Source organism: Ictidomys tridecemlineatus, chromosome 4 (genome assembly GCF_052094955.1).
Source record: "Ictidomys tridecemlineatus isolate mIctTri1 chromosome 4, mIctTri1.hap1, whole genome shotgun sequence".
NCBI classification, from domain to species: domain Eukaryota; kingdom Metazoa; phylum Chordata; class Mammalia; order Rodentia; family Sciuridae; genus Ictidomys; species Ictidomys tridecemlineatus.
Window position 1 is genome coordinate 52,728,156 of NC_135480.1, and position 27,574 is coordinate 52,755,729.

Here is a 27,574-nt window from a genome sequence, read left to right on the forward strand (position 1 = left end):
TTGTTGAAGGAATGAATAATGTGACTCATTCAGCCTGAGAAGTCTTTTGCTTCTCTTGTAGAGCGAGAGGACACTGCCCTGGAGATGACAGAGAACAATGCCACATCAGTGGCAGATGGGGATAAGCGTGTGAAACGGAGGCTGCTCATGGGTATGCACCTTCTCTCCCCTCCCCTGGCCACTGCCATTGTCCCTTTTCCTCCCCAGCTCACTGCACCAGGCCTGAGGTTGGGGGCCACGTGCCCTCAACCAGCTGGACTAGGGTGAGCTGCAAAGCCAAGGAGTGTCTGTTCTTCTCCCACTGCTGTTGCTTAGTCACCATCCAAGGTCAGGGGACTGTGGGAAGAGTGCTGGCCAATCCTTCAGAATAATCAAGTCAATGTCCTAGTGTTGCCCCAACTAGCTGTGACACTTGGCAAATTGCCCTGAGACTCTGACTCTAGGTCTTTCTTTAAAATGGATGTAATAGAATCTACCTCTTAGGCTTATCAGGAAGCTCAGTTAAGATAATAATATGCAAAAAGGCCCAGAGTCCAGGGCCTAGGACTTAGTGGGTGGCCAGGGGATGCCAGTTCCCTGCCTTCTGAGTTGCTATAATGAGAGAGGCGCTTTGGGCAGCCTCCAGCTTAGCATGGTTATTTGTCAGTTTTTGTGTCCACTGAGTCTTCCATTTCTGACTCAGCCAGTGTTAGTGGTAGGGGAGATGAATGGAGAAGAGTGGCACTTGGCTGTGGGATGTGGGATGGTTTGCCAGTAGGCCTGACAGTCCAGCTGGAGATGAAAGAGAAGTCGAGGCGGTGACTATAGGGATGGGGACCAGACAGTTCCTTTGACATTATTCTGGGGAGTTTGGCTCTATCTAAACAAAACTGATCTTTTGACAGCTTCTGGATTATAATAGGTGTAACAATGAACAGTCATCGGTTACCAAGCAGGTAACTTTTCTGCTCTTTAAAATTAATTTAAATTTGTCTTAAAATTAAAATAGTATACATTAATACTATAAAACCTTAATTACCACTTAGCTTATAATGAAATATATCATTTCCTTATCTCAGACCTTCTCATTTCCTCAGCCCTTTTTCCAGAGGCCATAATTCTCAATTCTCTTAGTGTTTTCTTTTTGCTCATCCTTACCCGAGGTCTGAAAAAATGAAGTGTGCACTTTTTGCTATTGTTTTTAATTCTTTCTTTTCTTTTCTTTTTTTTTTTAGTTGTAGTTGGATACAATACCTTTATTTTATTTATTTTTATGTGGTGCTGAGGATCAAACCCAGGGCCTCGCACTTGCTAGGCCAGCGCTCTCTTGCTGAGCCACAACCCCAGCCCACTTTTTGCTATTTCTTGATGTGTCAGTTTCAGGTGTAGCTTTTGACTTCCCGTTGTGGAAGATTAGGTTTTAGCCCTCCCTGCTTCCCCTCCTCCAGCATACTTGCACATCTATCCTCTCACCCATGCCCTTAATAGTGTTCTATCACAAATTAAGTCGATATTACATGTTTATGTTATTGTGATGACCCATAGCTACATAGGATTTACCCTGAGTCACACAATGAGATATGATTGTATTTTCTTTGGTTAATTTTCTAAATACCTCCTTCCAATTCTTTGGCAAATCTCTTGCACAGCTTTCCAAAACCCTTTGCAGTGTGTTCAAATACAGCAGGATGCTTCCCAACTGGGTTCCCTTCTCTGGCCAGCCTAGCCTTAGGCTTCCCTGCTCTAGGAGGCCCAGCTCCTGCCCACAGCTCCTCTCTCAGCAAGTCCTTTCCCAGCAGCCTAGGAATTCCCTCTGCTGCTCTGTTTTGGAGGATCCCAAGTCTTGTCCTTGTCAGTACAACAAATGAAATTTCACAGTATATCCCTCAACTGTGAATTTTCCCACATGCTGAGTACTTAGTAGGCCTCTTCAAGATGGGAATTCAGGTTCCTTAGTTCTGAGAAATTTTCTTCCATATTTTCTTTACTCTATTTTCTCTGTTCTTTGTCTCTGGAACTCCTACTGGTTGACTCCCAAATTGATCATTTACTTTTCTTCTCTTTTTCCTTCTTTGTACTTTTTGCCTACTTTCTAGAAATTTTTTTCACTTTTTTTTTAATCTTTCTACAGGATATATATATTTAAACTTCTGATTTCATATTTTAATTTTTCAGGAATTTTATTTGGTCTTTTGTTGTAGAAACTTATTTTCACTTCATGAATGCTTCTCTTATCTCTCTGAGGAAATGAGAAGATTTTAACTTCTCTTTTTCCTCCAAATTTCTTTTTCCCTGTTTGACTTGGTATATGTATTTCACATGTAGAGGCTTTCCTAAAATATGTGGTGTTTTTTTGTTTGTTTGTTTTTGTTTTTTAACCTAGGGGGTTGAACCCAGAGGTACTTTACCACTGAGCTATATCCCCAGACCATTTTTAAAATTTTTTTAAAAAATTGAAACAGAGTGTGGCTTAGTTGCCCAGGCTGGCCTAGAAGTTGAGATTCTCCTGCCTCAACTTTCCAAGTCACTGGGATTACAGGTATATGCCGCTATGCCCAGCAGTCTAGTGATTCTTGACTGATTTTTTTCACATTTAATTGTGAATCTAAAAAGCCAATTGGAGGGGCCGGGGCTGTGGCTCACAGTGGAGTGCTCGCCTAAGCACATGTGAGCTGCTGGGTTCGATCCTCAGCCGCATAAAAAATAAAGGAATAAATAAAATAAAGGTATTGTGTCCAGCTACTACTAAAAAAATATTTTAAGAAAAGCTAATTGAATATTCTGTTGGCCAGTGGACTTCATGTTTAGGTGATTAGAAGTAACTTAACTGTTTCATTTAAAGATCCTCGAATACCAGTACTTATAAATCTTTTTACTTAGGCAGGTCAATTTAGCTAGACAGGATTCCTTCCATTACCTGCCTAGAGAATATAAACTTAGCTGCCAGGCTTCTAGGAGCTGGTATGGGAGGCTGTGGGCTAAAGATCTCTCTTCTCAGGGAATAGACTTTTACTCGACCCTTCCTCCCTCTCCTCCTCTGCTATTCCTGGCACTTCTCTGGTCCAGCTTCTCCAAAGCATAAACTCCTCTTGCTGTAGCCAGATTAGGAAAGAGGTAGTCACATGACTGTTCAGAATTAAGAAGGAGCTCTGGGGGTTTGTCTGCCTCTTATACAGACTCTCAATTATCCTTCTATTTTAACTCAGTCTTCACCTCTGCTTCTAAAGTAACTTGACACCTCCAATTCCTCCAATTTGGACCATTCTTTGATTCTGTTATTCAAGTGAGCTTTGCTACTTATAGGTAGCCCTTCTGCAGATTCCTAGAATTTAGCTTTCTGTTGTGCCAGTTACTGTTCCTCCATTGACATGCCACTTCCAAAATATTTGATATCTTTCATATGTTGTCTCTTCTTCCTTTCCTGTCCTTAAGGATTTATACTATAAAAAATTGATTTACTCCCATTTTAGTGAGGTTTTTGAGAGGAAATAGAGAAAAACATATATATTACAGATGTCATTTTAATTAGAACTTAGCTTGTTTCCCCAGGGTTTCAAATTCTGTAGTCATGGAAGTAAAATGATGTTCTATGTGTCTAGATGCCAACAATGGAATGAATGTCGAGTCTCACTTTCCTGTTACTTGGAATAACTGTTGTGAAATGCAGAACTAGCAGGCCCTTTGCTTATTGTTCCTCCTCTGCATAGTTGCAATATAACTAATATGGCTTATTTTTCATTTACTTGACAGGCAATTTAAGTCATTAGTTTTAAAAATGGGATGGCTGGGGTGGGCAGTGCTTATTTACCCTTTCTTGCCGTGTCCATTACTAAGCATTACTAAGACTGAAAAAAGTAGATTTGGGATTCAGAAAAGAACATTCCCCTTTGCACTGCACTCTCATCTCGCCTGCCAGAAGTGATCATTCTTAGCAGTTTGCTGGTTATGGATCATCAGGAACTTTTTTTTTTTTTTTTTTTTTTCTGTACTGGGTATTGAACTCAGGGACTTTTTTTTTTTTTTTTTTTTTTTACCAGTGAGTTAAATCCCCAGTTCCTTTTATTTTTTTTTTTTAATTTTTTTCTTGCCAAGTTGCTCCAGCTGGCCTTAAACTTGCAATCCTACCTCAGCCTCCTAGCTGCTGGGATTACAGGCATGTGCCACCGTACCCAGACATCAGGAATTGTTAGTGACTTTAAGTCTACATGGAGTGGGGAATGGTTCTGTAGGTTAGGAGACATTTTTACCCTAACTCTGGTCATCCTGACACTCTTCCTCCAGAAATATACCCCATTTAGATGGGTGGAAGCTGCACCCGCTTTCCCTCTATCTTAACTGCATGTGGCAGAGACTTAAGGTGTGACTAACCATTCCATCATGCTTTCTGGCTTTCACAAGCTTTGTCAAACATTAACAACCATATCAACATTTCTTTGGGAAGCTAACTGCCTTTTCTACCTCCTTGTCAGAAACATGTGCTGTCAACAATGGAGGCTGTGATCGCACCTGCAAGGATACTTCAACAGGTGTTCACTGCAGTTGTCCAGTGGGATTCACTCTCCAGTTGGATGGGAAGACATGTAAAGGTAGTCTTCACCTATGGGGGTGGAGGGTCTGGACACCCTCTTCTGGAGAGGGTCCCGTACTGCTGATGTGTACAATAGAACCAGTGCTTTCCCTCTATGACCTTCGAATGACTCCAGATTTGCTTATGATTCATATTGATGTGAGCTTTTCTTCTCTGGGCTAGTGGACGGTTATAATTGAGTAAGCTTAATTAAAATCAACTTAATTATACTAACTGTTGAGAAGGTCAGCTCTACAAGGATCAAATAATCCATTGCAGGCAGTGGCCTTATTAGAAAAAGTCAGTTCAAGGAAACTTTCATTGGCAGGAGATAATATCAACCTATCATAAATAATAGCCTCAAGATTATTATGTAAATAACAGTCAAGATTGTTATCCAGAGAACTTAATGAATAACTGTACCATTAACTTATACTGATGAAGACAGATTCCATTAACTTGCTAGTATTTCACAGGCAAGAGTACAAAGGATTAGTTCTTTAGCATGATAAAAAATAGATATGAGATGAAACTGAGAATAGATAAGATTGAGTATCAGGAATCATTTAAAAACGTTGGGGCCATTTGATCATTGTGTAATTTGCCAAAACAAATGCTCTAGTCCCTTATAACTTTAATCATTAATCTAGAATAGAATGTTTACTAATGGGAACTATATCTTATCTTGAGAGAGTACTACAAGCATGGAAATAGAATGGGGCATCACTACTCGTTCCCACTGTTTGTTTCCTTAATACTTGTTAAGGGCATTGGAAGTCAATTTGAAAGACACTGTCTTTCAAAACTGGTTCAGCCAGACAAGAAAACATGTAAGATTAAAAACATTAGCAAACATTTTTAAATGCTTTTCAGGGTCTGTTTTTATTTCAGAGAATAATGAGCACACACAATAGCACTTGGGGGATTTGTGGGAAGCAAGGCAATTTTGCTCTCTGATTTGCTGTTGCTTGTCTGTTACAGATATTGATGAGTGCCAGATCCGAAATGGAGGTTGTGATCACTTCTGCAAAAATACTGTGGGCAGTTTTGATTGTAGCTGCACAAAAGGATTTAAATTATTAACAGATGAGAAGTCTTGCCAAGGTATGTGCTGAAAATGTAGCAGTGCTCTGCAATAGTCCTCTGGTTGGAACAGAGAAGATGTTACCCACCCCTCTGTCCCCCACCCCACATTCCCCAGTAGACACTGGCTCAACTGGTTTCCTGATAAGAGTCACTAATCCAACTTCTAACTTGGCCTTCACTTATATTTCATCTTTTAGGTAGAATAAAAGCAGGAATGTAGCTCACAGGTATATTTTGGAAATTTTTTTTTTAGAGGGAGAGAGAGAGAGAGAGAGAGAGAATTTTAATATCTATATTTCAGTTTTCAGTGGACACAACATCTTTGTTTGTATGTGGTGCTGAGGATCGAACCTGGGCCGCACGCATGCCAGGCGAGCGCGCTACCGCTTGAGCCACATCCCCAGCCCTATTTTGGAAATTAAGTTATTAATGATTAGAACATCTCAGCTGGGCATGGTGGCACACACCTGTAATCTCAGCAGCTCTGGAGGCTGAGACAGGAGAATCTCAGGTTCAAAGTCAGCCTCAGCAACTTGGCAAGGCTATAAGCAACCTAGCGAGACCCTGTCTCAAAATAAAAAATAAAAAGGACTGGGGATGTGGCTAAGTGGTTAAGCACCCTTAGATTCAATCCCTGGTACGAAAAAAAAAAATCAAAGAATCCACCTGATGTGACTACAGCAGCACTCACTGCTTGAAATGGAATGAAATGCAATGCAAACAGTGTTGCATCAGGGTGTTGAGATATGGATAATTTTCCTTTTTTTAAGAATTATTTTCATGTTATTGACCTGATGCCAAAAAGGTTTTTAGCAAAAATCTGTAGAATTAGAGAACACACTTTCCTAGCCAAAAGATGGGTTCATAACCAAGACCATGAACCAGCTGGTCTCTTCCAATAATTCTATAATTCCTATAATTCCTATATTAACAATTGTTTTGGGTGATGGGAAGCTGTCTTGGGGCATGTTATCATTAATAGTTTCAGATAAACAGGGCTGGGGATGTGGCTCAAGCGGTAGCACGCTCACCTGGCATGCGTGCGGCCTGGGTTCGATCCTCAGCACCACATACAAAGATGTTGTGTCTGCCGAAAACTAAAAAAATAAATTAATATTAAAAAAATTCTCTCTCTCAAAAAAATAGTTTTAGATAAGCACTTTTATGTCCTATTAATATACAGGAAAAACTCTCAGAAAAGATCTGCTGTCATTTGTTCTTGCTGTGTTTCTGGGAATAAAGACTGCCTTTTTTGGCTTGTTATAAATCTCAGCATTAAATCAGAGTCAGGCCAGGTGTGGTGGTACAAGTTTGTAATCCCAGCTTCTCAAGAGTCTGAGGCAAGAGGATTGCCAGGTTCAAGGACAGCCTCAATAATGTAGCAAGCCCGTCTCAAAACAAAAAATAGAAAAGACTAGGACTGTAGCTCAGTGGTAAGATCTGATTTCACTCTGTATAACAAAGTTGTAACATTATCTTTTAAAAAAAACTGTATGGTGTGAATTAGGTTTTATTAATACATAATTTGCCGGGCAGTTCAAATATATTCTCCTTTAAATTCAGTGAGTTAGTGCTAGATGATCATTGTGTGGTTTTCTTCAGTTTGACTTGGAAAGCAAATTTGCTGTTCCACATAATGTTTTATAATGTATAGAGCAAGCAATACTGTTTAAGCTGTGTAAACACATTAAAAAGGAATTAGGAAAGTGATCTCATTATTTTTGGCAAAGAGAAAGCCTAGAGTGAGCTGCCAAAGTCAGCTACTGAACGAGTCCACTTTCTCAGTAACTGGCTGATATTAATAACAGATTTCATAGAGTGGCATCAATTACTAGGGAAGAAACTGTCTTTTTCTCATTTTTCACTGATCAGTCTTACTAGAATAAATATTTGCACAGAACAAATTTGCTGGAGAAATTGCCAGGATTTCTGGGAAAAGCTAGGAATGAAGATATTTTGCAAGAATTTGCCCTTTTTTATTTCACTTTTTCATTCCTCCTGATCCATCCAAATGTTTGTTTTTTATTAATGTAGTTTCTTGTGGCACATTCAGTGTTGAAAAAGTGGTGTAGCAATGGTCTAGTTAGCTTCCACCAAGTGCTGCACTCATCCTGGTTTATCCATTTGGAGACATAAGTTGTAACTTTAAAACCCTCTAAAGACTTGAGGGAGTGAAGCACTGAAATTCTAGTCTACAGGAAAGACATGGGGGCCAGACCATGCAAGAAGAGATGATTAGATAGACACATGCAGTTTCCTGAGGCTAGTGTGCATGACTCCATCCGTAGCCAAGGATGCATTCACACTGAACCAGGAAGATAGGAGACACATGGTGCTGGACTATGGGGGAGGAACAAAACCAATGGACTGGTCAAGCAGATCCAGTTTAGAGTTTAACCACCTAATTTCCATGTCTGCCATAGAAAACTACTGAGGTTATTAATGTTGATACATTCTTTTAGTGCAGAGGGCTTTAAAACCCAGGATTAACTGGCTTTTTGGTTAATCTGAAGACTAATTCTGGGGAGATCAGAAAGAGAGGAGAACCAGATTTACTTCCAACACAAGGGTTTCCTTTGTTTATTTCACCATAGCTTATAAAGTTACTGGTGCTATTTTACCAATAGTAATATAACAATAATAATGTATAGCTAGTATCATAGTTTACAAAAATCTTTTTTAGATATGTTATCTCATGTGATTTCATTTACATAATTTTAATTACTTATCCCTGCAAAGAAGTATAGGTGAAAGAGACAAATTAAACCTAAAGGTATGTGCAGTTTGCAACAGAATTTGGAAATAAGGATCCTGGCAGTGAGCAGACCTATGGTGAGGTGCTCAATTCTTTCTTTGACACAAACGAGAGAGGAGGATGAATAGTAAATCTCCCCCACCACCGTGTGTTGTTTGGGTTCTTGCTCAGCAACTGGTGTTTATTATAAACCTCTCCCCTCATTTGTCAGAGCTGATTTCATCAGCCCTCTCCCTTTGGCAATTACAGATGTGGATGAGTGCTCTTTGGATAGGACCTGTGACCACAGCTGTATTAACCACCCTGGCACATTTGCTTGTGCTTGCAACAAAGGGTACACTCTCTATGGCTTCACCCACTGTGGAGGTGAGTGGACTGGTCCTCTAGGCTTGGGAGATGGGGTGAGGTTGGGCCTGGGGGTGGGGAGCAGGGCTCATCTCCAAGGTTTATTTTCCTACAGTAGGGGTAAAAGGTATATCATAGTCCCTGCACAATTGCAACAGGTCCATCATCTTAAGGGAAGCATTTACTGAAAGAGAACCTGTCCACATTTATCCTTTTAACATGTCTGGTGTGAAGTGAGGCAGAGAGAGAAACTGAGCTCTTTCAGCCGTGGATTGATTCTTCCTTGACTTTATTGACTTGTGGTTGTATTCAGAGAATAGGAGGGTCTCTCAGGAGCTGCGACCCTGTCCACTGGAACTTCACATCAGACAGTAAAGTTGCAGTCCTCAAAGAGGCTTGGCAGGACACCAACCAATTCCTGCTGTGCAGAGGCACTGGCTGCAAAACCTTAGTCCAAGCCCCATAGTTAGGTCTTTGAACTGCAAGTGGAACCATTGTATTTCTCTCTCCATTCTGTTCTCATTTAGCAACATAGTCTCATAACCTTGTAGTCAAGCAGACTATAGTCTAAATCAGATTCAGCACCAACTGACTCCCATTCCATTCCCCTGGCCATCAGATTCACCAAGCAATCTTTGAGAACACAGATTCAGATTTCAAGGTGATTCTGAGAATCTGCAGGACTTGGGAACCACTGGCCTGAATACTTGCTGCCTAGTCTTTCTTTCCTGTGCTTAAGAAGAATGGATCATGTTGTCTTCTTGATATGCCTAACTGTATAGCTACTGAGTTTGCCAAGAAACACCAACAAAATGTACCCTAAATAAGGAAGTGAATCTGGGGCCTCCTTCTGATGGGACTTAGTCTCGTGTTGACACGAGTCAGTGTATGCCACTTCTGTTTTCTGTACCTCAACTGAGGCAACAGTCAAATAGGAGTCTGAATTCTGACTCCCTTGATGTTCAACACAGAATATGATGGAGTTTTAAATTAGAAGCCTGTGGGGTGTCCAAGTTTGAACATCTGAAAGCAGAGTGTGGTCCCTTCTGAGGTTTTCTAACTGGGCAATGGTTCAGTGAACAGAGGAACTTGAGACCTCCCCTAGTAAGGCTCATGCCAATGGGAAATTTGGGGCATGTGGTCAGTGGGTGCCAAGCTTGAAGGCGGTCAGCATCTTTCCTTTGTTTGGTGACTTTCAACCATGTGAAGTTGCAGCTGCTCCTTCCTCACGGGAAGGATAGGGTCAGCCCATTCAGTGACATGCTGCTGTGACAGGGGAGCATCTTGTTCCACAGACACCAACGAGTGCAGCATCAACAACGGAGGCTGTCAGCAGGTCTGTGCAAACACAGTGGGCAGCTATGAATGCCAGTGCCATCCCGGGTACAAGCTCCACTGGAATAAAAAGGACTGTGTGGGTAAGGGGCACCGGCCACAGAGCAGACATAGCCAGTGGGGCTCACTGATGGCCCAGAGGTGGGAGGCTCTGCGTGCTCCATGTCCTCTGGATCCAGAGCACCTGACCTTCTCCATAAGATTTTCTCCCCTTCGCAGCAGCAGCCAGTCTTTAAATAGTCCAAAAACAGGAGATACTTTTCAGGCTCTTTGGTGTTTCCTTCTGTGCTTCTGCGTAGGTTGGAACTTACTTCTGTTTCCCTGGTTGCTCTTCTGCATGAAAAAAATTGCACACCAGGGAGGGACTCCTTGACCTTGGTGGGAAGTGGGGCCTGTGTCTGTGTTCTGTGTGGGCATCAGCTTGACTTTCTTTACTTGGGGCCTTTGGTGCATGGGATTCAGCTATCCTTGTCACACTTAGAAATGTCCTTCTCTTTCTGTAAGTGTCTGTGTTTTGTCCTGTTTAGAAGTGAAGGGGTTCCTGTCCACTAGTGTGTCACCTCATGTGTCCCTGCATTGTGGGAAGAGTGGTGGAGGAGACAGGTGCTTCCTAAGATGTCACTCTGGCATTCACCTCTCTTCAGGTGAGTGGGTTTGGTCCCCAGGGGCAGATCCTCATACCAGGGCCAGGTCTTCCTGGCCTGTAGGTGCTGGAAGCCCTCAAAGGCCTTTCAGGTCCTTGACCAGATACTTTTGACCACCAGAGGCCCATGCTTTCAGGCCCCATATGCTGGGTGTTTTTCTAGTGAAACAAATAAGAGTGGGGTGGGGGTGATTTTAGCTGCCATCAGGATAGCCCATAGTAACCTTGCTTATGCATTTGACAATTCATATTCTGTCTGTCAGGACTGCAAGAGGCCTATTCTGTCACCTGCGGCTCTTCTTCTCCTCTCAGGAGCAAACAGCAAAAATCAAATGACTCTGCTTTTGGGGGTAATTACCAAATCTACGTATTTTCTTGGGGCTTGTGTTCAGTGGCCTTTATGCAAGGGTGCGGTTCTTGGGCATTGGATTTGTTTTTTTCTTTCTTAATCTCAAGGCTTGAGCATTTGCAGGATGTTTTTGTCTGCAGCCTTAGTACCTCGAATCTGACTCACCCATGTAACAGATACTTATTGAACATTCACTGTGTACTCAGCAGCACTGTGTTCAACCCTGGTGGGGCAACATATTGGACAGAGACCCACAGAGCTCTGGAACTAGGAAACTCAGGTCTCCCAAATTCCCTCTATGTCTCAGAGGCCCTGCAGGAAATGTGCCTGGATACCTGGCATTAATGGAGATAGTCCTGGGCAGAACAGATGGAGCAAGGATTCTGTCCCCAAAAGGACAAATCCTTTCCAGTTTGTCAAAAGACTGAGATCCAGAGTTTTCATTAGGCCTCATCTGCTCAGATGTATGCACATTTGTCACTCTGTCACAAGAACATCTGAATGAGGCCCATATGACATCTTGATGTCCATATTACCTTTATGGGCAAAGATAGATACCCAAGCTGTGCAGTAATCAAGTAGTTAAAATGTGCTGCCCACTAAATTATATGTATTAACTGATTTAATCTATACCACAATCCTCTGAGTCAATTTTATTAGTATCCTCATTAACCAGACAAGGCACTGAAGCTCAGAGAGATAAAATTCCAGTAAGGAACAGAAGAACCAGGATTTGAACCTGGGCAATCTGAGTTCAGAATCTTAAGCACTATCATTCACTGCCATACATACATACATACATATACATGCATATATATATATATATATATATATATATATATATATATATAATTTTTTTAAGTTGTCAATGGACCTTTCTTTATTTATTTATACATGGTGCTGAGAATCAAAACCTTTTGGGGGTTGTACTTCTGAGCTTCTTCCATAAAGTAGTTGATGAAGCTCAGGAAAAACCTGTGAGTTTTTGCCTCTTGCATGCTAGGCAAGCCCTCTACCACTGAGCCATTACTCCAGCTCCATTCACTGACCTATTTGTTGGATGTTTGGGACCCAGTCAGAGTGGACATCATGGTATGTTTCATCAAATTCCTCAGTGATGATTCCTTGGTGGTTTAGGCTACCCAAGGGTGGGAAAGCAAATAGCCAACAGCTACTCAGTTTTTACTGTGTAGCAGTCAGCCAATTAAATAACTTCTCTTTTTTTTGGCATTATTACACTTAATCCTTACCACAGCCTGGTAACATAGGTACTTAAATGTGTCTATTTTACAGACGAAGAAACTGAGGCTTAGGGAGATTAAAAACTTGCTCAATATATAATAAGAATTGTGATACATTCTGCTATCATGTATTTAAAAAATAAAAGCAATTAAAAAAAATAAATAAAAACTTGTTCAAGTTCTTATCACAAGTCAAGGATCTAGAATCCGAATGTAGGTCATGGATTCCAGAGCCTAATGTGTGGTGAAGACTGATTCTGGGACTGCCCCCAGAATTCTGCACAAAGCCCCTTAGAGTGGGACCTGTGTTCCCTGCCAGGCCCTGGAAATCTAATAATGTCTGGATTGGCAGCTGCCTCAGCCCTGTCCTCTCAGGGCAGGCATACATGGAAGAGTCTTCCTTTCACTCTCTCCTTAGATGGTCTTATCCAGATTTGAGCCTGAGAAATTGGACTTCATTATCAGACAGGAACAAAATTGGCCTCATCTTTAAAAAAAAAAAAATTCTATAGTTGAAGATGGACATCATGCCTTTATTTGTTTATTTTTTTATGCAGTGCTAAAGATCAAACCCTGTGCCTCACATGTGCTAGGCAAGCACTCTGCCACTGAGCTACAGCCCCCACCCGGCCTCATCTTTTAATCTCACCGTGGAGGCTGTTTTTGGCTCTTTCTTTGTTATATTTGAACATTGGATTCATTCATCTCTCCCCTGAGGGGATTAGTGTAACACCGAGAAAGCTCCAGGTGTCCCCAGTCCAGGGTAATGAGCATTCCATGATCCAAACCTTTCTTGGTCTCAGGTGAGAGAGGGGGCTCAGGGTGTGCCATGCAGTGGGACCAGCCAGCCAATGGATAGCTCGCCAACATCCACCTGGTGTTTCCGTTCCTTTGCCTTTGAAGGTAACTTCTCTCACTTGTTTCTTTCTGAAGATGTCACCACCATCAGGACAAGTGTAACCTTTAAGTTAAATGAAGGCAAGTGTAGTTTGAAAAAGGCTGAGCTGTTTCCCGAGGGTCTGCGACCAGCACTACCAGGTATGGAACCAGATGGCTGGTGTGTTGGGAAAGGGGCCTGTGATGCCTGAGCCGGAGGTCTGAGGGGCAGACAGCTGTCCAGCTGACTCAAGCGCACTTCAGATGGGATTGAACTTCAGCATCTCCAGGGACTTTTGTCACCAGAGGGAGCAGAGCCTAGCTTAGCACCCCTATACCCTTTTGGGATTGTACTTCTGAGCTTCCTCCATAAAGTAGTTGATGAAGCTCAGGAAAAACCTGTGAGTTCAAAGGAGTCAATGAGGGCTTAAGATGAATTAGCAATGTGTGTTTGCATTGGGTTAAATTTTCTGGATCTTCGAGTTTGCTTGAAGAGTAAGCCAAAGAAATTTGAAAAAAAAGGGTTGGCTCAGAAATGATAGCTTTGATGAACAAAGATGTAATATCCAGCATTCCTGCTGCTCTGTTTTTTGGAAACTGTGACTCCATTGGTTTCAACAGAACAAATACCATCTAAGTATAATTGGCCTTACTGAAACAAGCAACATCTTTCTCTTCTTTCTTCCTCAGCTCACATTTTCTGTATTATCTCAGAGAACACTTTTGGAGATAAAAAAAAAAATCAGGATTTATGTATTAAGAGGTTTCTTTCCCCAGTCTACCCTCAAAAAAAAAAAAAAATCACAAACATAAAGCTTACCCTAGTTTCTTTGACTACCTGCTGGTAACTAACCAACATCAATTTTGGTACCTCTATTTTATGGAATATTAGGCAGCTGTTAACTATATGTATTAAAAGAATGTTTAATGGCAGGAAAATGTCCTTGTTATAATGCTAAGATGGAAAAGGGGGACAGAAACATCTATATATCTAATACAATCTAAATTGTATGAAAAAGTGAAGTGGAAGGAAAATAGAAAGATCACTGTGTGAGTAATGGTTATATCTGGGTAGAGGATGACAAGTGATTTTAATTTTTTCTACATTTTTTATATGCTCCTTAGTGATCATTCACAATTTTTACCAGAAGGAAGCATTATTGAAAAAATATTTGGTCTGTTGTCTACTTAATGGACTATACCCATATGCTAATTTCTTAGTTTTGATAAATATGATGTTAGGGTAAGTAAGATGTTAGCAGGGTAAACTGAGTAGAGGTTATGTGGGAACTCTCAATACTATCTTAGCAACTTTTCTAGGAATCTGAACTTCAAAATAAAAAGCTTTAAAAAAAAGTAGATATGGGAAAATTGAAAGGAAAAAGTTTCAAGATGAATATCTTTTTAGTTTACAATTTTAAGTTAACTTTATGAAAAGGTAAAATATCTTTTAGTGGAAAATATAGAGAAGAAATAAATTTATCTCTTTCTTTTGGCTCTCGATGAGCTGTTGTTTTGAATATACTTGTAATGTTAAAGAAGAATACAAAGATAATTCTTCAGTTCAATAAAATAGCATTTTAAAATAGAGCCAAATTAATCATGTGGCTATGTGGACCTGCTTGCTCTTTGATTCCAGTTAGCAATCATTAATCACCAGATTCACTGGAAGTCGCTGGGATGGGAGACTGCCAAAGTCAGGAACAGAGATATGCAAATCCTGGTGTCATACAAAAATTCCACTGTCATCCTAGATGCCTTCATGATATTGTTTGGTTCTGTTGATTCTTTGTGCCATTTATTTTCCCTGGTTATTTAAACATGAGACATCAAGCTGGGTGTGGTGGCACATACCTGTGAACTCAGCAACTCAGGAGGCTGGGGCAGGGAGGATGTAAGTTCCAGGCCAGCCAGAGCAGCAATAAGAAACAAAAAGGGCTGGGATGCAGCTCAGTAGTAGAGCACCCCTCCTCCCCTGCCCTGGGGTTCAATCCCTAGTACCACAAAAAGAAAAAGAAAAACAAAACAGAAAAAAAAAATAAAAAATGAGACATCACTGTTGATGTGCTTTCCAGCTCTCTCTTCTGGTTAGAATTATGTCAGGGTCAGTTTGCCTGAAAGCAGAAGTTGGTTTCCCTTCTGCTCCTGCACTAATTCCCTCTGCTGGGGCCCTCACAGTCCAGTTTTAAGGAAACCAACTGTGAAGCCAGGCATGGTGGCACCTACCTGTAATCCCAGCAACTCAGGACTGACTGAGGCAAGTTCGAAGCCAGCCTGGGCAATTTAGCAAGGCCCTAAGCAATTTAGCAAGACCCTGTGTCAAAAAGTAAAATGGACTGGGGATGTGGCTCCGTGGTTAAGCATCTCTGGTTCCATCCCCAGTACAAAAAAAAAAAAAAACATAAAAAACAACTGTGAGAATGTGGGCACATCTCAGCAAACTATCAGCAGGGTTTTGATGTGAAACGACCCCTGGTTCTCCTCTTCCACACATGTGGCTGGCTAGTTGGACACACCCAGCATTTGTCCATGAAAAGAATTTTCAAGAGCTAGATTGTAAAGTGATATAGGAGGCGATACTGGCTCTTCAAGATGAAAATGTCATCATGCTCCAAGCTGGGGGCTTTCAGCGTCTCGCCATGTGGAGTTAATCACGTAGTCCCTGGAGAGTTGTTTTAATGAAATGTTTACTGAGCTTTAGCGAATGTTCAACTGAGTGCTTTGCCAGGACTTGGCTCCCGATAATTTTGTTTCTTCATACAGAGAAGCACAGCTCAGTAAAAGAGAGCTTTCGCTACGCAAACCTTACATGCAGCCCTGGCAAGCAAGTCCCAGGACCCCCTGGCCGATCAAGCACCCCTAAGGAAATGTTTATCACTGTTGAGTTTGAGCGTGAAACTTACCAAAAGGAGGTGACAGGTTGGTCTGAAAGCCGTCTGTGGTGCCAGGCTTCTTACAGCTTTCTCCTTCTTTCTTTACCTTTTACCTTTCATCATTCCTGGGGGGGAAAATAGTGCAAACACTGAAGTATCTCCTGTTTTATTTTCACCCCCAAACTACACAAATTGGTTTAGAACCTGATGATTTTCTCTGCTTCAAAAAGACCCAAAGCTATCGTTTTGGTCAATAAATTTCTGTTTGAATTGAATGCTGCCCAGCCTGCTAGGTGCCCACCTCCAGGTCTCGCCCTTTCTGGCCCACAGGGAACTCGGGGTGTTGGTGGGCCCTGCAGTCGGTCTGGACATCCTCACACACTGCAGCCTGACTTCCCCCCGTGTTGCTGTCCTTGTTTCTGCAGCTTCTTGTGATCTGAGCTGTATTGTGAAGCGAACAGAGAAGCGGCTACGGAAGGCCATCCGCACGCTCAGGAAGGCTGCCCACAGGGAGCAGTTTCACCTTCAGCTCTCAGGCATGGACCTTGATGTGACTAAAAAGTCTCCCAGAACATCAGAACAGCAGGCAGAGTCCTGTGGAGTGGGCCAGGGCCATGTAGAAAACCAATGCGGTGAGTAGCCCAGGACATGCTTGCCTGCAGAACTGCAATGAGCTCTGTAAACACTAAAGGTAACCAGTGGGGAGTCTGGGCCATCCTTCCTTCTCTGGGTTCATAGAACACTCTGGAAGCCCTTTCTCATCTGGTACCTGTCATGCTGGTGCTGTCCTGCCTACGAGACCTGGGGCTCCCTGGGGGCTGAGTGAGTGCTGCTCACCTCTTTCCCTGGCACCTGGCACCATGCCTGGCTTGTGGTGGGGACTGAAGTCACTGCTGAACTGAGGGACAAAAAGAAAGAGTCAGGATTTATAGGAAGGATGCTGCCCTTTAAATCCCCAAGGGATCTTCTTTGTACTTTTTATTTTTTAGAGCCCTGTTCCCTGGCTCGGGCAGGACTGGGGTGTGAGGCACCCCAGAGCCTTTTTCATACTCCATTCTGTCATCAATTCCTGAAGGCACTTCTCTCTGGCTTGATTGCTGATAGCAGGGATCAAACTCCTGTCCATAGTCTTGTACAGAGGCAAAGCTAGGGCCACCCTGCTGCCTTGTGAGAGTCCTGAGCTTCTGCACAAGGCTCCTAGGGGTGTCAGTTCTGTGGTATGTTGTTGCTCTGTGTATATGTTTGAGGATTAACTTTGACAAACTTTCAGTTCTTCTGATAAATCTAGCAAAAGGTTCCAGTGTGATCAGTTTTAAAATGTTTTTGTTGTCAGAGACTGTTCCAGGCCAGTCTCCAGGGGAGACTCTACTTGAAAAGTCTTAAATAGGGAAAAATGGAGTCTCACTTTATTATGGCAATTTATTGAGTTCTATTAGCAAGCACAACACTGAGCCCTGTGTCTGCATTATCTCATTTAATCCTCATAGTAACCCTGCCAGGTTTAATAGGTGAACAGTCTGAAGCTCTTCTCTTGCTGAAGATCTCATTGATGGTCTAATTCTAAAGTCTGTGCTCTGGTTCCAAATAAGGTGGAGTTCAATAGCCAGCCCCCTCAAAGTAAATAGATATTCTTTCTGAAATTGTCAATAGGGGCTGGGGTTGTGGCTCAGCAGTAGAGCGCTTGCTTTGCACGGGCAAGTCCCTGGGTTCAATCCTCAGCACCACATAAAAATAAATAAAAAGGTATTGTGCCCAACTACAACTAAAATATATATATTTATTTAAAAAAGTGTCAGTAGAATCATGAGGCTTGAGAACTGCAGCTTAGGTAAGATGTAATAAGTTAGGGTTTGTGAATAAGCAAAGCTGAGCCCAGCCAAACTGTCAACAACAGCACCACAGCTCCAATCTGTTCCTTTGCCAAAACTTGGTGAAAATCAAATGTAACTGTTCACAAGGGGCTGGTTCCCAGAGATCTCTTTTACTCCAGCTGATTCTTTTAAGAAGAAAGAAGAAAAAGAAAGTAAATATAACCCATCTGGTTGGTTTATTCTAATTTTAAATCCCAAGAGCTCCAGTTTCCAAGCCAAAATAGTGGTGAAGGTTGGCTTTGCCACCCTACTTTTTAGGGTGAGTGAAGAAACTTGGGGTGGGCAAGCTGGGCTTCTTCTTGACCTCTCAGAACTAAACTGCACCCCTCTCCCCACTAACTCTCCTGTTGGGGTAAGCCTGTGGGCTCACCAGGGAGCCTTCATGGTCTGTTAAGAATGTAGGAAAACTATTATAAAGGGCAGGTGGACCAACTCTCCAGGGAGACCCTTACTAATACTATCATGGGTATGGTATGCTTCTGGGAACTAAACCAAGGATAGGGGCAGGAGTTAACAGAGGCCTCATGATCATGACAACCTGTGAAGGATACTGTAGAGCATTTTGTCTCTCTTGTGGTGTGTGAAGGTGCCCCTGAGATGCCACGCTAAATTTGGTTGTCATGCTAAATTTGGTTGGATTTGTTCCTAAGAGAGACAGTGTGTCTTATCTCAAGCTCCCTCTAAAATTGGATGAATTTTGTAGCCTACATGAGATCAAATCTTTGCCACCTTGTCAGAAAGCAATGTTGAAGATTTCATCAGCCCTACTTTCCCCCTCTTGCATAAGGAATTACTAACATTCTTTTTTTTCTTCTGTCTGCTAGAGGAAGGAATAGATACAAAGAAAGGTTGAATGTGTTAATTAGAAAAGATTTTTACCCAGCAGGTACATGGCATTTGTGTGTGTGTGTGTGTGTGTGTGTGTGTGTGTGTGTGTGTTCTGATCTCTTTCCTGAGCCTTGGCCTTCTGTATAGCTGGCACTACTCCTTCTCTCTTATAAATCCACCAGTTCCATCAGAGGGCTCCAACTTATCTAACGCTGGTCACTTCCCAAAGATCTCACCTTTAAATGTCTCAGTTGGTTTAACTTTGCACTCTCTTAGTATGTCACAATGGAGATTAAATGTCAACATACGAACCCTTGGACAACATGTTCAAATGATGTTAAAGCCTCCCCAAAAATGTTTTGAATGACCTGGAAGGAGGAATGGAATTATTGTTTTTCTGTTAAGATATTTCAATTTAGTTTATTTATTTATTTTTATTTTATTTTACTTAGTCTTTGATGGACCTTTATTTTTTATTTATTTATATGCGGTGCTAAGAATCAAACCTGGTGCCTCATACATGCTAAGCAAGCGCTCTACCACTGAGCCACACCCCAAGCCCCTTAATTTAGTTTTAATTTTTAAAGTGCTACATGTTCCAAGTGGTACAGAAATACATATAGTAAAGATGAAAGTTTTCCTCTCAGCTGCCAGTTCCCAGCATTGATCAGTGTTATAATTTGCTATGTGTTTTTTCTCATTTGTTTTTATGTACATATGAAAATGAAATTTTATGCAGCCCCCCAATAAATATTTACTAAGCTCTTCATGTGTGTCAGGTACCACTTTAGGTGCCAGAATCCAGCAATGAAAAATGTAAGTAAAAATCTCAGCTCTCATGAAGTTTACAGTTCTGGAGGGGGAGACAGGCACCCAACCCAGAACGAAGACAGACAGCATGCAGCAGATGGTGACAAGGTGCAGAGAGCAGGCTGGCTGGGGAGTGCAATAGAAGGTACTCAGGCAAAGTGAGGGCTGAAAAGGAACACATTTTCCCCAAATGCTGACTGTGTTCAGTGAAGGTCTCATTGCAAAGTGTCATTTAAGCAGAAATGCAAAGGATAGAATGAAGCAAGCTATGGGGACATGGAGGAGAGTTCTGGGCAAAGAGAACAGCGAGTGAAGCACTCAGAGGAACTGGAGGGAAGCCCAGGGAGATGAGAGCAGAGGGAAGGAGGCAGAGCCATGATGTCAGAGCAGGAGCAGAGGCCTGGAGCTTGGCAGGGGCAGGGGCGGGGGGGACCAGAAACGGGTGAGGACTCCAACTCTGAATCTGAGGGAGGAAGGAAGCCAGTCAGAGGCTTTGTGTAGAGCAGTAACAGCATTTTGACTTACATTTGGAAATAATAACTTTGGCTGCTGTGTAGAAAATGGGTTTATGTGTAAATAAACATATTTTAAAATATACCAATACAATTTGAATACTGCTACATGTTGTTTTTAACTATAGAATACATCACAGGCATCTTTCTGTGCCAGCGTGGAAGCTACATCATTTCTTTTAATGGTTTCTAGTTTTTATCTGTCTTAAGACAACAGTATTTGTTAGCTTTGCTCCTATTGGTGGACACTAAACTTATTCCTTTTTTTTTTACACAAACAGTGCTTCTGTGAATACCCTTTTTTGTACACATGTTGACATTCCTGAAGGACACACTTGCAGAAGTACAATTGCCAGGTCAAAGAACATGCATATTTGGGGCTGAGGTTGTAGCTCAGTGGTAGAGCACTTGCCTATCTTGTGTGAGGCACTGGGTTTAATATGCAGCACCACATGAAAATAGATAAATAAAATAAAGGTATAAAAATTCCCCTATTAAAAAATAATATGCATATTTAAAATAATAATAGATAATAACAACTATCTATTAATAATAATAGATAACTGCCAAATTACCCTCCAAAAAAATACCAATGTGCTATTCACTCCAGTATTGTGTCTGAATGTGTATAAAAATAATAAAGTCATTTAAATTTGTTTTTCTTTGATTATTAGTAAGACTGAGCCTGCTGTCTTAGGTCTACTCATTTGTATTTCTTTTTCTCAGAACATCCATAGTCTTTGTTTATTTTTTCCATTGACTTGTTTGTCTTTCCAATATCCTTTTAAAAAATAAAATTTTAAAGTCCCAAGTTACATCAAAGGAAATAGATTCTGACAAATTTGAAGACTTTCTTATTGTCATTTGAACATAGTAAAGTCTTTTATTAATTTGGTATTTGGGGACTTTGGAAGCAGCCCACTCTGCAAGTGACTTTTGTACCATCTGTGATCCATTTTAGTAAGATGGTGAAAAAGAAAAGCAATTATATTCTACAAGGAACAAATTTCTTAAGCTCCATACAGGACTATATGAAGTCCTTCATGCCTAAAGAAAAATTAACAGTGACCCAGATTTTGAGCATTACACTCTCATGACATCAGCTAAAGGAAAAAAACTTTTTAAGAAATAGACTTGATAATAGGCCTATTTTTGTATTTGACTTCTTAAAACTTGCTGAGATTTTTAAGAGTATACAGGCAACTGGTGAACTGGGAAGTATTTTAGTGCCTGGGTTCTTGAGAGAATAGGAAAGTTCAATTCAGTTTTTACTAGCAGTAGCTTTCCTCTGCAGCAATTGAGAAAAGTTAATTCAGTCAGGACTTATTGAGGCTCCACTCCATTCGCTCGATGTGCTTGAGATGAAACTGTGAGAACGTAACAAGCAAGAGGCCAGTTTGAATGAAGTTCACATGCCAACAGAGGGAGATGGAAATTAAAAAGTAAAGAAAGGAGATAATTCCAGAAGTTTATGTGCTGTGAAGATAATAAAACTGAGAGGTTTGGAGGGATGGAAGGGATACTGTCCATGGGGATGTGTGAGGAGATGGCATGCAAAGCTCTGAAAGGGATGGGGAGCTCCCTAGGTTAGGGAAGGACTAGTAGACGCAAAGGGCCTGAGGCAGGAATGAGCTGGGAATTTTATTCTTAGATTTTTCAAAATTGAGAAATCATTTGGAATCACACAGGTAGAATTTTTTTTGTTTAAATTAAGGAAAAGAAAATCTATATTAGCAATATAGACCAATAATAGACCATAAATATTTAATAATATTTATCACAGACTTAGTAGGAATTTTTTAAATTAGATTTTAAAAACATAATTTAGTAAAATGTTGAGCACTTATAATGTGCTCAGTAGTGTGCTAAGTATTTTACATATATTACCTCATGAAGGTTAGCATTTTACCCAACATCACCCAGCAAATAAGTGACAAAGGTAGGATTCTAACTCAGATCTGGCTCAAGAGCCTATATTCCTAACGCTCTCAAATTGAATACTCACCTCTCCTGAGTATACCCTGTGCCCTAAGATTATCCCTCATACAATGTGCTCAGATGAAACCCTCCATGGGCCAGCTCTGTGGTGGGAGCTTAGGAGACCTGGATAAATATGACACCATCCCTCAAGTTTCACTCAGCACCCCCAGCTAAGGATTAAAGAAACCTTCCGCCAAAAGAGAGAGCCTAAGTTCAGTTTTGAAGGATGCACTGGTTATGTATAAATAGGGAGGCATTTTCAGGCAAAGGCACAGCCTTAGGAAATGAGGGAGAGTAAGCTGAACACAAAGAAGAATAGACACATTGATATTACTACCCGCAAGTGCCAGGTAGGATGTGGTGGGCAACTAGGCCAGGCGGAAGTCATGGCTAAGTCATGGGAGACCTTGGATGTGTTGGTAAGGAGGCTCTGCTTTGTTTAGGTGATGTGATGCCCTTGGAGGATTTATTTAATCAGGAAATGTCCAGGTCATTTGTGTATTCCTGGAAGATCTTCTTGCTATATTGTAGGGGACAAAACTTACAGGCTTAAGGACCAATTTGGGGACTTTGGAAGGCACGACATTAAAGATATTGAGATCAAGAAGGTATAGAGAAAAGGCAGTGAGTTAAAGGAACATGCAGGAAGAAAGCTGCCTTTGGTGATCACATGGATCAGGGGCAGCAGAGAGGAGAGTATGGGTGAGTTCAGAGGTTTCTGACTTGGCCTCTGATCCTGCCACTCGCATCCCATATGTCTCTCATCCCACCCAGCCCTGTTTCATATGCAGGAGGCCTGGTTGGTTGAATGGTCAGATGAATGAGATCACTGGGGAAGAAATAATCAGAAGAGATTTATGGGAGAAGCAGAGAAAAACAGCCTCTTGAGAGAGCATAAGAAAGGATGAAAGCTCAGACATAGAAAAGGAAGCTAAAGACTGAACATGAGTCAAAGAAACAGAAATGCAGGGAGTCAAGACTGCGAGGTTTTGAGCCAGGGAGTAAAGCCATCCAGGAAACATCTTGGGAAGAGAATCTAATGGCGGGTGTAAAGGGGAGAGGCAGGAGGAACAGAAAGTAAGGAACTAGGTGGAAGGTCATCACAGTAGTCCAAATGAGAGATGGGGAGGAGCTAGCCATGAGTGCCTGGGAATGAGTCACCAGGGGCTGGGGGCCACAAATGCAGGATGCTCCAGCTCAGTGATGGCGCAGTGAGGAGAGAAGGCAGGACTAGGTGTAGGTCTGAGCCTTTGTGACACACTGAGGAGAGATGCCATTGATAAAAAGAGAAAACCCGGCAGGGCTCAGTGGCACAAAACTGTTACCCCAGCAGCTCGGGAGGCTGAGGCAGGAGGATAGAAGTTCAAAGTCAGCCTCAGCAACTTAGCGAGACTCTGTCTCAAAATAAAAAAAATAAAAGGGACTGGGAATGTTACTCAGTGGTCAATCACAGGTACCAAAGAGAGAGAGAGAGAGAGAGAGAGAGAGAGAGAAAGAAAGGGGGGGAGGGAGAGAGGACAAACCCAGAGGCAGGGAAGAGTAGAGATGCTTTGTCCATGGGAAAATAACTTCATCACTTCACGTCCAGATCAGCCCTCCATCCTGCATCTGTGCACAAGCACTCCAGTGTCCCTCCTGTTAAAGTGAGTGGTTGGCCCATGCTCCCACCTAAGGCCATCTCTTCCACTTGGGTACTGGAGCCCAATCCCTCTCAACTTCAGAAGCATGTTGCTGCCTTGTCCTCACTGCCCAGTCTCAGAGTTCTCCTTCTCTATTGGGTCACTTCCAATAGCACATAGACTGAAATCCTATCCCCAGATCAAACTGTCTGTTGACCTTATGCTTATCACCAGACCCAACCTCATTTCTTTGTCTTCCTATAGAACAAAAAAAAAAAAATTTTTTTTTTTTTTAAGTATCAGGGACTGAACCCAGGGGCACTCAACCACTGAGCCACATCCCCAGCCCTATTTTTTAATTTTTGTATTTTATTTAGAGACAAGGTTTCCCTGAGTTGCTTAGGGTCTTGCTAAAATTTCTGAGGCTGACTTTGATCAGCCTGGAGATCCTCCTGCCTCAGCTTCCTGAGCCATCAGGATTACAGGTGTGCACCACCATGACCAGCCAGAACAAAACTCTTTGAAAAGAGTTGTGCTACACTCCTTTACCTCCCACTTTTTCCTCAGTCTGGTTTTCATTGCAACCTTTACACTGAAACTGCTTTTTCTAAGATTTCTAATGACCACCATGTTGCTAAAGCTGCTTGCTAATTCCCTGCTCCCATTGCAGACAGGCTGTCTGACCCTCTTGATTCCTCCCTTTGCCTGGAATCTCTTTTCTGTGTGGACACCACATACTTCTGGTTTTCCTTACCTCACTGGCTGCTTCCTTTCCATGTTGGATGCTGGTTCCTCTCCTATTTCTGTTCTCTAAGCACCAGGTGTCCCAGGGCTCAGTGCCTGTTCCCCTCCTCTAGCTTCATGTTCTCCTAGCTGACCTCATCCAGTGCTGCAGCTTTAAATATCACCAAATGCTGGTGACTCCCAAAGTGCCCTCACCAGGCTTATTTCTATTTTTAATTATAGACTTCTCTATCCCAGAAGGATTGAACATTTTAGAACACACACTCTTAAATGAACGTTTACTTATTTATAAATTATACTTGCACTATTGGCTAATATATTTACTTACAATAAAATATAGAACAAGACAAAGATTAGACACAATTGAAAAATAACTGGCTAGCTTCTTAAGGTATACTCTGTGATTTGGCAAGATTTGTTGCTAATAGTAGCATTCCTAAATCCATTTTTTTTGGTTCATTGCTAGTGCTTTGGGTGAACTCTTTTTTTTAATATTTTTTTATTTTTTAGTTGTAGTTGGATACAATACATTTATTTGTTTATTTATTTATTTGTCTATCTATCTATTTATTTATTTAATGTGGTGCTGAGGATCAAACCCAGGGCCTTGCATGTTCTAGGTGAGTGCTGTACCACTGAGCCACAATCCAAGCCCTTAGGTGAACTCTTGTTTTATCTACTGAATTGTTACTGTCTGTATCTCATGATATGGTTTGAGTAGGTGCTGAGGGTATAAGTGTCACCCTAGCACTTTCCTGTTGCCATGCATGCTTGCAAGGTGGATATACCTTTGGTGCAGGTGATCCTTACAGAAATCTCTGGAGCTGCTTTTTATTATTTTGTGATGTTTACTTTAGTTGAAACTAGATAATGTAATCAATAAATCCAACCAGGCACAGTTACATTGTAATTCTTCTCAGTATACAGAAAGAAGTGAATCCCTCAGTATCTTTGCCCCCTGCTCATCTCTCTTGGAGACTTTTCATCTTAACATGTGTCCTGTCCCAGGGACACACCAGCTGAGCGAGGGGTCAGTCTCATACCACAAACTTACCCAGTACATGGAGTGCTTCTTATCTATTAAGTAAAAATTAACATGATTTGCTCTGAGGCCATTTTGCCCATTCTAGTGGATCATCTTGTAAAGCCCTGAGGTGTAGTGGCCACCTCAGAGACCACCAGCTGGCCAGTGCCTTCTCAGTCTTAACACTCGGATGGCCAACAGGCATCTCTATCTCGACATTTCCTCTTTCCTCCTTCCCAAATCAAACCTGTCTCTTCCTCCCCTCAGTAAATGACACCTCTATTTATCTAGTTCTGAAACCAAAAACCTCAACATCTTCCTGACTTCTCTCCTCACCCAGTCCACTGGAACTTCTGTCAGCTTCAGATGCTATCCTGAATCTAGCTGTTTTGTCCTGTTTTTTTTTTTTTACTCTGTGGCAAATCACCTTCTTTCTTCCAGTCTGTCATCATAGTCTCTGAATATTCTTCCCTTTGTTTGCCCTCAGTCTTTTCTATATGCAGCAGCCATAAGATGACTGAAAAACATAAATCAAGCTGGGTGTGATGGTGCACATCTGTAATCCCAGTGACTTAGGAGGCTGAGGCAGGAGGATCTCAAGTTCAAGACCAGTCTCAGCAACTTTGTGAGACACTGACTCAAAATAAAAAATGAAAAGTGCTGGGAATGTAGCTTAGTGGTAATGTGCCCCTGCATTCAATGGAAGGAGAAGGAGAAGGAGGAGAAGAAGGAAAAGAAGAAGAAGGAGAAGAGGAAGAGGAGGAGGAAGAGGAAGAAGAAGAAGACATAAATCACATTGACCGAATGGCTTCCCCATTCAGAACCTCCAGCACACATTGAGTAAGCCCTAATTGCCTTATTGTGGCCTTCAAGAACTTCAAGGGAATGATCTGGCCCTTACTTGTTTTTTAAGACCTATCTATCTCCCATTACCTTGCTCCTTTCATGGTGTTCCTATGCCACAGACCTCCACTCTTGGGTAATCCCACTGCAAGGCTGTTTCCCTCATTCCATTCTGGTCTCTGCCCAGAAAGGCCCGTCATGGCCACCCTTCTGAATGATGCACATGGAAACTCCCTTCCCATCACTCTCACTACAATTTTTCCTTTCTTCATCACACCACTGCTTGGCATTCTACCGTATGTTCATTTATTTGCCTCTTTATTGTCTATTTTCTTCACAAGAATGAGGTCCCCGTTAAGGCAGGGTCATCTTCTCTGCTATATCTCTGCTCTATCTGCTATATCTCCAGCTCCTGGAGCGGTACCCAGAACATTGAGTATTTATTGAATGAATGTGTGAATGAATCTTTACAGGAACAACAGATGAAATCCCAAGGAGACTTAACCACATGAAAAGAGAGAAAAGTGTAAATCTTTGGATAGATATTTAAATCGAGGACACTCTAAAGGAAGTGAAATTTCAGGTCCAGTTAACTAGGCCTGAAGAGAGCCTGGTGCATACTTGGGAACCCAGCAAGGAAGGCGTCAAGCTGGGCTCGTTTCTCTGCCCCATCTGTAAGAAGATTTTCAGATGGCAAACCTGAGTACACGCCAAGACTCTAAATAATGAGAAATCAGTCTCTCAGCCCAAGGAGTTGCTGTCCCGTTATCCCAGGGCACTAATTTAAAGGGGGCTCAAGCCAGGATCCTGAGGCCACAGATCTGCCTGGGGCACCATCACTTCTAAGCTGGGACAAAGCAGCAGCCCCAGGACACCCTGGGAATCCGTGTGGGCTGCTTGTGGCTCTCCTTCAGAAGTCAAAGCGTGATTCTTAAGAAAACAGTGAGATGCTGGAGAGTGACCTCTTTTATTAGGTTCACCATCTTAGCCACAGAGAGACCATAGTGTTTGTCCATAGCCTGAAATACTCAAAGGCCACAGTACTGAAAAGAGGGCAGGCCTTTAGGTCTCTTTGTCGCCATTAATCCTCATCCCGCTGGTCTCTGTCTTTTGCATCAGAAAAGCTTTCTCGTATTTTTTTTTCTAAGAGGGGGAGAAAACAGCTGTGTAGGATTTGAGAATGGGATTTTAATGGTCACTGAAGATGCACAAAAGCTCTGCTGTGATAGTGAAGTGTTCTGGAGGCAATTGACGCCTTTGTCTGGGGCAGCAACACAAGCTGGCTGCTGAGGAC

General features: G+C 41.9%; 1 protein-coding gene across 4 annotated transcripts in view; it reads left to right on the forward strand.

The window, feature by feature from the left end:
• Scube2 (signal peptide, CUB domain and EGF like domain containing 2) overlaps positions 1 to 27,574 on the forward strand; it is a 74,340-nt gene that overhangs the window by 25,112 nt on the left and 21,654 nt on the right. For 2 of the 4 annotated variants that reach the window (XM_078046523.1, XM_078046521.1), the window contains exons 7-16: positions 62 to 151; positions 4,449 to 4,565; positions 5,528 to 5,650; positions 8,637 to 8,753; positions 10,028 to 10,150; positions 10,595 to 10,711; positions 10,974 to 11,060; positions 13,204 to 13,338; positions 15,940 to 16,095; positions 16,475 to 16,681. In XM_078046523.1, the coding sequence (XP_077902649.1) occupies positions 62 to 151; positions 4,449 to 4,565; positions 5,528 to 5,650; positions 8,637 to 8,753; positions 10,028 to 10,150; positions 10,595 to 10,711; positions 10,974 to 11,060; positions 13,204 to 13,338; positions 15,940 to 16,095; positions 16,475 to 16,681 (1,272 nt within the window). The remainder of the gene's footprint in view (positions 1 to 61; positions 152 to 4,448; positions 4,566 to 5,527; positions 5,651 to 8,636; positions 8,754 to 10,027; positions 10,151 to 10,594; positions 10,712 to 10,973; positions 11,061 to 13,203; positions 13,339 to 15,939; positions 16,096 to 16,474; positions 16,682 to 27,574) is intronic. The other 2 variants (XM_078046522.1, XM_078046524.1) reach the window with 2 other exon arrangements.